Below are 10,785 nucleotides of genomic sequence, written 5' to 3' on the forward strand. Positions count from 1 at the left end.
TTAGATTTCCGTAAAGCTTTTGACACCATTGAACATAATTTTATTTTCAAAACATTAGAGAAATTTGGTTTTGGCCCTTACTTTTGTGCAGCAATCAAAACCTTGTATAAAAATGCTAATTGTTCAATCAAGCTTCATACTGGTACCTCTCCCAGATTCGATCTTAAGCGAGGAGTCAGGCAAGGTTGCCCGGTGTCCCCATACCTCTTTTTGATCTGCTCTCAATTACTTACAGATTTCATTAAACTCAACCACTTGAAAGGTATCACTATTGCTGAAAAAGAGATTATAATTAGTCAATTAGCTGACGATACCACTTTATTCTTAAAAGATGCTTCTCAGGTTTCTTTAGCAATTAATACAGTTGAGAAATTTTCTAGAGCGTCTGGACTCTACCTTAACATTGGTAAATGTGAACTTTTAGCCCTTAAAAATTGTAACACATCCTCCATCTATAATATTAGTGTAAAAGACTGTGTCACCTATCTCGGCATAAAGATCAACAAAGATCAAATCTCTAGAAATGCTCTGAATTTTAACCCTATTATAGAAAATGTACAAAAGAAACTCAATTCTTGGCTCCAAAGAGATTTATCAATTCAAGGAAGAATTTTATTAGCAAAAGCAGAAGGTATCTCCCGTTTAACTTATCCAGCTTTGTCTCTTTCTGTAAATAAACAAACATCTGACATCATTGATAAAATGCTTTACAGATTTGTATGGAAAAATAGAATTCATTATATCAGGAAATCAGTTTTAATGAACTCATTGGAACTTGGTGGCCTCAATTTTCTTGATTTTTCGACCTTAAACAATACATTCAAAATAAATTGGATTAAACAGTTTCTTAAAAATTCATCCTCAATCTGGAATTTTATACCAAACTATTTATTCTCAAAACTTGGTGGCCTTAAATTTATTCTTCTTTGCAACTACAACATTGAAAAACTCCCTATAAAGTTATCTAATTTCCACAAACAAATGCTTCTGTCCTGGTCTCTAATTTACAAACACAATTTTTCGCCCCATCGCTATCATATTTGGAACAATGGAGACATTCTGTACAAACATAAATCTTTCTTCTTGGAAAATTGGTTCGAACATGGAATCATTTTAGTTCAGCAGCTTTTCAGTCCTGATGGAGTCTTAATGTCATATTCTGAACTTCTAGAAAAGTTTGGTCTCCCCATACCTCCTAAAGAATATGCACTTGTTTTTGATGCCATCCCGTCTGGTGTCATAATGCTTTTTAAATCTTCTAGAACTTCTGTTCTGACTCCACCGGATCTGGACCCTGCTAACACTAATGTTGGTCAAATCTGTTTTTCTACTATAAAACAAAAGAACAACCGTGATATACGTGCCTTATTCCAGAAGGACATTGTCTCTGCTCCAAATGCTATTTCGTATTGGAATAACTTTGCCTCCAACCTGGACTGGGGAAAAATCTGGTGTCTTCCATCTAAATATTTGATTATTAATAAGATCAAAGAAGTATCTTTTAAGATTATCCATTGTTTTTATCCCTGTAAATTTTTCCTGCAACGATACAAAAAAGACATTGACACAAACTGTTCATTCTGCCAACTCCATGAAGAAGATCTCTGTCATTTATTCTGGTCATGTAATTTCTCATATATTTTCTGGCAAGATATGTGTACATTTATTTCCCAAACAATTCTTGATGGCTTTTCTCTTAACTATATAAATGTGTTGTTTGGATTCTTCTCTTATCCCACTAATAAAACTAAACATTTTTATATTATCAATCTAATTTTATTCGTTGCCAAATATCATATACATAAATCTAAATTTTCAAATCAGAAACCTCGCTTTGCAGCCTTTAGAGAGGAATTCAAACAATATATTAGATCTCTCGAATATTCAAAAAATAGAAAAGCCATTAAGACAATGGATTTGTGTTCTTACTTTAATATCTTTCTCAGTTAATTTTTCATTTATTTATTGGCTTTTCGATTTGTTTGTGCTTGATATGTAACACCCTGGCATTACTGTCTTGTCTGTTTTATTACTCATTTGTATTGTTAATTTTGCTTGTTTGTAAACCCCTTTATTATCAATAAAAAAAAAAAAAAAAAAAAAAAAAAAAAAAAAAAACAACATCCGGGGAATTCGGCGCGTTCTCGATTTGGCGTTCTCAGCATTGGAACAGTGCTCGGGCTGAGGCTGATGACGTATCACGAGTACACGAGCACACGAGAACGCTCAAGAACGCATATTGAGAAACGGCCGTAGAGTTCTGTTGTAGCTGTCACCATAGACATATATAAATATATTATGTCTATGGTTGTCACTACCCGATCCGTACAGGAAGCACGATCCCATAGACATCATATACGTAGACGCGTCATAGGGCGCAGGTTCGCACGTCAACGTCACCGCCATATTGTATGTGGCAGAAAAAAGTCGAGTTCTGTTATTGTGAACGTGAATCAGAAAAGATGCCTCATTCCTGTGCTGCAATAAATACACACACACACGCATATATATATATATATATATATATATATATATATATATATATATATATATATATATATATATATGTGTGTGTGTGTGTGTGTGTGTTTATGTGTTATGGATATAAGGATAAATTTGTTAAATCTAAACATTGTGGTCTTCATTATTTCATAAACCCGTGTCACATGTGAACCTTTAGGAACTATGGCAAGCCGTTTTAACATAAATTCGGTTTTACCGCCCTTACGTTCGAGATATCTCAAATTGTTTTATGACTAGACGTTTTAGCAATTTAAGATATCTCTAATTGTATTTTGACTAGTCAAAATACCTATTCGAGATATCTCTAATTACATTCTGACTAGTCGAAATGACATCAGATTTTCCATTGAGTTGTATGGAGACGTCAATTCAAGATATCTCGAATGAATTACTGACTATCTGAAATACCCATTTCAGATATCTACAATTAAATTATGACTAGTCAAAATTACAATTCAAGATATCTTAAATTGAGTTTTGACTAGTCATAATTCTAATTAAAGATATCTAAAATGCCACCATAATTCAAGATATCTTAAATGTATTTTTGGATAGGCGAAATGCAGTTTTGACTAGTAAAAAATAAATTTAAGATATCTTGAATTGTAATTTTGACTAGTCAAAATTCCTTTTAAGATATCTTGAATTGTAATTTTGACTAGTCAAAATTCCTTTTAAGATATCTCTAAATGAATTAGAGATATCTTGAATTATTCAGCTTTTCCATTTAAGATATCTTAAATTGACATTCTGACTAGTCAAAATGACGTTACTGATATCTTGAATTACGAAACGGCTTGCCATATGTCATCACACAGGAACCGGAGGCGTGCGCTTTTGTTTTCAGAGAAGCTAAAGGAGGGTGCTGTAATGCTTTGTGCCGTCTCGCATGTGAAAATCAAGAGCTAGCTGGCTTTACCATAATTCCCAAGAGGCAGATGCTTTACCACAGTATAAAAAGTGCATCTGGTTATTAACAGAACTGGTCCGGGCTGAGGAATATTCCTTATTTCCAGCTTGGACATGAGTCGACAGTAGCGCTTTCAGCTAGCCGTTTTTCAGTGCATTGTGTGCGTCGGCAGCAAGTAAATCCGAAATTCTTTGCAAATTTCTTAAGCATTCTTCAAGTATACTATTTTCGCCCTCTCTGCATATCCCATACTTAAAAAGCTCTTTCTATATTGTGGCATTTTCTTACAATTTTGTCGAAAACAGCCAGCGCCATTGCATGTTCAGGCAGCTTTGGGCAGCTTACAGCCAATAAGGGGCTTACACGCAATGTCTTATTTCAGATATCTTAAATTGTAATTCTGACTAGTCATAATTACGTTCGAGATATCTTAAATTACGTCTACGGATGTGTGACGCTTTCAATGACGAATCCGGTGACGTAATTTGAGATATCTTGAAAGGGATTTTGACTAGTCAAAATGTAATTGAAGATATCTTGAATTATTATTCTTCCTAGTCAGAATGTAAATAAAGATATCTTAAATTACCATTCCGGATAGTCAAAATGTAGTTTTGTCTAGTCAAAATGCATTTTAAGATATCTGGAATGTAATTACGGATAGTCAGACGAAACCGAATTTATGTTAAAACGGCTTGCCATATAGGAACAGACTTTTTGGGTGAGTATTAAAGAGGTAAAATTAATAATATGAGGGAAAAAAAGTCCTAAAGTAAAAATAAACTAACAAACACAAAAGTGATAATGTTATGATAAAAACATCATATTATGAGAATTAAGGGGGAACATTTCCAGAATAATCACAGTTTGCAGAATTATTTCACTCCTGGAGTAATAGGGCCAGGTTAGATTATTTTAATTATTTTATTCTTTAGAATAAATTCAGGAGAATGAAGCTAAAGGGATACGAAAATAAACTTGTAATATTACAAAAAGAAATACTACGAATACAAAGTATATTCAGAGATTAAAGTCCCTCTGATACTGTTTAAGTGACTGAGTAACTGCCGATTTGCCACATTTAAGATGGCGGACGCTCTGACGCATCGCAGCATAGGCAGAACCCGCCCAATGACGCGTCTACTCTTATATTATGTCTATGCACGATCCGTACAATCAGCTCATTTGCGCGTGCGCAAACAGAATAACTTCCGGGTCGCCAAAAAATAATGTAATTATGGTACTGAAAAACCTTTATTTATATCCTTAAATTATTAAAGAATACTGAACTGCATCGTAAAGTCAATATTGAAGACTTTTCTGGAAGAAATGGATGCTTTTTAAATTCTATCCATTGTATTGCTTGACGTCATCATCAGACATGCTAAGAGCAGTCCGTTATTGCGTAACGTTTATCCGTATTGTCTGAATGCACTCTATTATTGCTTTATTTGAGAAAAAACATATTTTATTCCTTAATAATGGGATCAATTTTGTTTACATATACACACACACACATATATATGTTCTAATAAAACTATTTAATACAAGATTAATTGTGTTCACGTTAATTATTACAATATGGAGTATATATATATATATATATATATATATATATATATATATATATATATACTCCATATTGTAATGTTTTACATTACATAAAGTTGTATAATTAACGTGAACACAATCTTGTATAAAATAGTTTTATTAGAACGTTAAAGTTATCAGTTGACATTTTAGCGCCCTCTGGTGTACAAAAACAAGAGAAGACCTCGTCATTAGTGCCCACATTGTTTATTTTTTACAAAAACCGTAATAGAACAAAGAACACATAACAAAACCAAAGTTTACATTAATACAAAATGGTAGTTAGAAAAGTTGAGCAGGGGAAAAATAATTCAGAGAGAGAAAGAAAACCTTTAAAACTTATTAAGAACTGACTGTACAAACATTCTAAGAACTATGCTCGCCAAACATGGTATTGACCTTTAGCCCCTTTACATCAACACAGTTGATATAAAACATTTCCATGTCATCCTGATACTGGAAGGAAATTAAGAAGGGATCCTTTGCAGAACTGTATCCTTCAAGGGCCATTTTCTGCCTGGGCTTGCTCATCTGGAACACTTCAGGTTCTTCTATTTCCCCACGGAATAAGGCTTTGTGCTGTTGTATCCAGTCCCATGCTTTATGCAAGTCCCTCAGGATCTGTGTTTGTCCCTAAAGTAAGAAAAGAAGTAAATAAAAAACCCAACATACTATATATACATGTGACTCAATTCTATAGTTTCAAAAGAGGTGATCAGGAAAAGAGCTGAACCAGGAGCTTGGTGCTTTTCACCCTCGCTACACCAGCACTAAGCATTAAACACACCTTCGCATTGCCCTCTCCACCATCACCATTTCTGGGGGAAGTCTCTGCACTGGTGGACTTTGGAACCCTGAAGACCGGTTCCAGGATTCCTTCAAGAAGATGGGAGGATTCTTCTGTCCAGTGAGCAAATCGATGTCCATGCCTTTGAATGGAACAACAGGATCATTAGCACATAGTAAACTAAAATACAGAGGACATTGAAGTTTCCTGTGTGAAGGTACCCTTCAATGCAAAACCTCTCCATTATCTGGAGGCACCACCAACGGCGAATGGTTGGCATCTCCCCCTTAAAAAAAACAGTCAAAAACAAGTATAACAAAAAATTGCAAGTGGCTAGAAGAAATTCAATGTAATCAACCCCCAAAAAACAAAACAAAACAACATACCTGGGAAAAGGTAAATGGGGTTGATGTGCTGATGCAGAGGGCATACTGTAAAACATCAAACAACTGTAACACACAGTTTGAGCCATAAGTAAAAGCTTTGAGTAACAAGTGAATACCATTAGCATGAAGATCCCACAGTCATGTCCGTTGGACTGAAGAGGAAAATGCTAAGAAAAAAGAAGCAAAATGACACATGTAAAATTAGAGAAAAGTACAACAATATATGAGCGATAAATATGTGTTTTATTGCAATTTTTATTGCAATAATTGATAACATACTTCAAGGTCTCCCCCTGTCTTCTCAGACCATGGCCCTGGATCAATAAAAGCTGCAATGCGTCTGCATACAGTTGAATTATAAATTCAGATTAAGGTGACACACTGAAATATGCAAGTAGCCTGAGAACGAGGCTTTTATAAACACCTAGCCTGAGAACGAGGCTTTTATGAACACCTAGCCTGAGAACGAGGCTTTTATAAACACCTAGCCTGAGAACGAGGCTTTTATGAACACCTAGCCTGAGAACGAGGCTTTTATGAACATATATCCAAAGAAACAGAACTGGCAATAGGCCACAACCAGTGAATCAATATAGCTTGAACCTAAATATATTTTTGTAGGCCTCGTCACCAAAACCATCTGGTCGAAGGGAGTCAAGAAACACTATCTCTCTCTGTTTTACCAGTAGAACCTGCAATTGATATTCTTTTTATTATCACATCATTAAACAGCAATACATATCCATCCTTCATTGAGATTGTTTCAAATAAAAGAATTTCATTACGCAGAGGAGGTAGTGATCAGCAGCGCCCTGTTGTTGGCTCCATGCTGGGAAAACTACAAGGTCTTTCGTTGTCAGGTCCTAATAATGCCAATATGCATTAATATTACATCATACGTGTTGTATACACTGAAGAATAGAAAGAGTGAGGAGGACAGCAATATATATAAATTCACGAAAATACCTACAGGCAAGGAACAGAAAGGATCCACATCTTCTGACTTCCACAGGGGCACCACATACAGATTAAAGATGTGTATTTCTCTTCCCTAGTGAAAACAGAAAGATTGATGTTAAGCATTTCAATTGTTTCACAGAGCTTAAAAACGAAGATCTAGGTAATTTAATTACAAATCTTTTTGCCGTTTCCTCTACTATTTTCAGGCAAGCATTTCCAATCTGAAAGACATTTAAATTAACCAGTGATTAGACAGTTAGATATTACAGGTTTTATGAGACACATTTAAGAATACTTACGTTTGATTCCATGCACTGACTTAACCCCAAGGACCAGAAATCCTCACGTGTAAGGCACACACTTCCCTCCTTCACAATTAGCTCAGCAGGTGAACGATCCTGGTCCAATATGTAACATAGCTAAACAGAAGAAAATTAAATTATTTCAGCAGAAGTTATTACATTTGGGGCAGCAATGTGAGAAAGGAGAGGAGATTAAATTAGTAGAGCCAATCAGGCGCAGAGTCAGAGCAAAATATGTCAAAGCATACAAGAGCCTCTTGAACTGGGTTCACATCCTGTTCCCACTTTGCTCCAGAAGAACAATAGGAATGCTCCAGCTGCCAGTCCCTTGAGGAGTATTCATGGTCCTTTAGAAGCTGCCCTTCAGATAGTTGCTCATCTGGTTGTATATATGATGACAACATTTTTTCAGTTATTCTCAAGAAGTAAAAATATGAACACAAAGACACAGAAGTGTGGAACATCTAAAAGCACTTACTTGTTAACCTATAATAGGGCCTCAGTCTGGACACATTGACCTTCATGGTTGTTGATCCCTTCAGCACTGTGGCCACTCCTTTTTTTGTAATGTTTCTAATCATGTAAGGTCCTCTGTGCTGGCTGGTCAATGTGTCCCCTGTACGTGGCCTTTTTGAAGCCCCTGAAATCAGGCATTCGTCCCCAGCCTCAACAGTTGTGACACGGGTAAATTTGCGTTTCCGGTCTCCAAAGGTCCTCTGCTGTCTTTCCTGTGCCCGTTCAATATTTTGAAGAACCTTCAAAAATAGAAATGCACTTTAGGCAAGATTGTAAAAAAAAATCTTATTTCTAGTATTTTCTCAACATTTACAAACCTTGGTATTAAGGTTTTGCATTTCAGTCAGCTGTTTATTGATTTCATCCTCTGCATCGCCAACCTCAAAGTTGTCTCCCATTGGACAGGAATTCATAATCTCAGGCAGACGTGGGTGGCGGTGGAACAAGAGGAAGTATGGGGTGTATTTGGTTGAAGACTGATAGCAAAAAAGTTCATGGTTATCTGTTTTCAGATATTTTGTGAAAATGAAACACTAGTGTACTACCTGCTTGGCAGTGTTAATTCCATAAACAACTGCAGGAAGGTGGAGGTCCCAGTCATTATGGCTTTCGTTGACGTACTTCCTCAGAGCACGCTTTATATTTTGATTTGTCCTTTCATCCTAAATGAAAGATATGATTTTTCATAAATAAAGCAACTTGATTTAAACATGGAAGTTCTTGCAAAACAACGGCTAACTACCTGTCCATTGGTCTGGGGGTGGTATGCACTTGACACAGCATGCTGGATGTTCAACAGTTTAAAGATACTGTCATTGAGCTGCAGGGAACAAATAAATATCTTCAAAGGACTGAAGTTTGCAAAAATGACAGAAGAGAAGATGGATAACATTTCACCTGGTTCACAAACTCCTTCCCCTGATCTGTTATTATTTTTCTCACTAAGCCAAACGTGTACAACTTAGTAATGATTGCTGAACAAACTTCTGCGGCGGTCTTTGTTCGTAGAGGTTCAGCAACCACCCACTTTGTGTACAGATCAGTCATAGTGAGGACATAGTTGTGTCCCAGAGAGGTCTCTGGCAATGGCCCAATCAGGTCCAATCCCAGAACCTCCCAGGGTTCTTTGACCTACCACACAATAAAAGAACAAATAATAGAAACATATAATGAAAATGGGTTATATTTACTTATAAAAACAGTGCTTGTGTTTCGATCTATTAATTAAAAAACTAGAACCTTGATTGAATGTAGAACCGGTGCTACGGTCTTCATAGGATCATTTATTTAGCAGCGGTGACAACGCTTGACCTAAAAGGAAAATTTGTTTGTGTAGTTGATTCAGGCTGATAAACAAGAAAATCAGCTAAAGACAACATATAGCTTCTACTAATTGTGTATTAAATTCATTATGCTAAAAGTCTTCAAAGTTAAAGGTGATGGAAGGTATGAGCCATAATTAATTAGTTTTACATTACCCAGTCATTTACATCCTTTGTGATGGTGAGCCAATAATACCCAGCAATAACCCTGTCTCGAGTGGCCCTCCTGCCATTGTGGTTGCCAGTACCAGGATTATTGTGGCACTCCATCAAGACAGATGTTCTTTCTTTCTCAGAAAGTACCACAAGCCGCATGAACTGCCGGCTGGGACCAACGTAGAAGAGTCTGCTGTCTGTTAGAAGAATGGTTGGATGGAATGATATGAAAACAGTATAAATAAAACATATGGGTGTATTTTTTCATGCAAAAACATAAAATTTAAAGCATACAGTAATTTTTGTGCATCCCAGAGTAAGTGCAGTAACCCAAAAAGCATACAAGATATTCTGCTTGCCAGAATAAAAAGTGAATGAAACAAGAACATAATTAACTTAAACGTGAAATATATTCTAGATTGGATTTAAAATTGAAAGACTGCTTTCCAAGGGACAAAACAAATCGTATCATTCTTATTTAAACATTGAATTGACTTATAAACCAAATAAATATATAATAAATATTTTTTTCTGGCTAGTTAATTAAAGTTAAATTTACTTTGCTTTTTACTTTTACTTTTTTAATTTTCTTACCTTTAACTTGAAAATGTGAAGACATCCTTTTTATTTTTCTTCTGGAATAACAATCCAAATCTTTGTGAAATGTTCCCTTATCAATAAAAAACTGCAGGTGACGAAAGATAGCAAATGAATCCATTTTGGAATCAGTACTGCTGGAGTGCATAGTTAAGTATGGAGTAAATCAAATATTTAAACAAATTTAAATGTATAAGCTGTGTGACGTATATTTACGCATGCTCAGAGCAGTCAAAGTAACAAAAGGCGATTTCACTTTTTTAATGTTTTTAATTTTTTAGAATCTGCAATATTGACGCAAATACAAAGATATACTAAAAGAAACCCCCGCTTCAAAAAAATACGAAAGAATAAAAAAGTAAGAAAAACGAAATATTGCAAACCGGAAGTTAATATGTTCGCGCATGCGCAAATGAGCTGATTGTACGGATCGTGCTTCCTGTACGGATCGGGTAGTGACAGTAGTGAACGGGAATCAGAAAAGATGCCTCATTCCTGTGCTGCATGGAAATGTATTCTGGCTGATTTCACTACTTATATCTGCCTTCTATATAGATATAGAAAGCAGATACAAGATACACACACATATATATATATATATATATATATATATATATATATATATATATATATATATATATATATCACATGTGAGCCTTTAGGAACAGACTTTTTGGGGGAGTATTAAAGAGGTAAAATTAATAATATGAGAAAAAAAAAGTCCTAGGTCAATAAA

The 10,785-nt window shown here is 35.3% G+C and overlaps 1 protein-coding gene across 1 annotated transcript; it reads right to left on the minus strand.

Moving 5' to 3' along the window:
- Window positions 1-5,203: 5,203 nt before the first annotated feature.
- Window positions 5,204-10,539, minus strand: LOC118563375. Its single transcript, XM_036137809.1, has 19 exons — window positions 9,453-10,539; window positions 9,214-9,285; window positions 8,872-9,105; window positions 8,717-8,794; window positions 8,520-8,636; window positions 8,292-8,450; window positions 7,937-8,213; window positions 7,707-7,837; window positions 7,456-7,575; window positions 7,330-7,377; window positions 7,167-7,247; window positions 6,982-7,059; window positions 6,800-6,888; window positions 6,476-6,536; window positions 6,313-6,363; window positions 6,197-6,241; window positions 6,032-6,096; window positions 5,811-5,952; window positions 5,204-5,656 (listed from the first exon to the last, which is right to left on the minus strand). Exons 2-19 carry the CDS (start codon window positions 9,247-9,249, stop codon window positions 5,390-5,392), a joined length of 2,079 nt encoding a protein of 692 aa, XP_035993702.1. The 5' UTR covers window positions 9,250-9,285; window positions 9,453-10,539; the 3' UTR covers window positions 5,204-5,389.
- Window positions 10,540-10,785: the final 246 nt, after the last annotated feature.

This window comes from Fundulus heteroclitus, chromosome 6 (assembly GCF_011125445.2).
Source record: "Fundulus heteroclitus isolate FHET01 chromosome 6, MU-UCD_Fhet_4.1, whole genome shotgun sequence".
Lineage (NCBI taxonomy): Eukaryota > Metazoa > Chordata > Actinopteri > Cyprinodontiformes > Fundulidae > Fundulus > Fundulus heteroclitus.

Excerpts from the sequence above, each read along its gene's own strand:
- LOC118563375 (XM_036137809.1), bottom strand. The coding sequence starts at position 9,249 with ATGAAGACCGTAGCACCGGTTCTACATTCAATCAAG. Across the intron at positions 8,637-8,716 it reads ACCCCCAGACCAATGGACAG|GATGAAAGGACAAATCAAAA; the intron begins GTAGTTAGCCGT and ends TCTTTCATTTAG. Across the intron at positions 7,378-7,455 it reads GTCAGTGCATGGAATCAAAC|ATTGGAAATGCTTGCCTGAA; the intron begins GTAAGTATTCTT and ends AATGTCTTTCAG.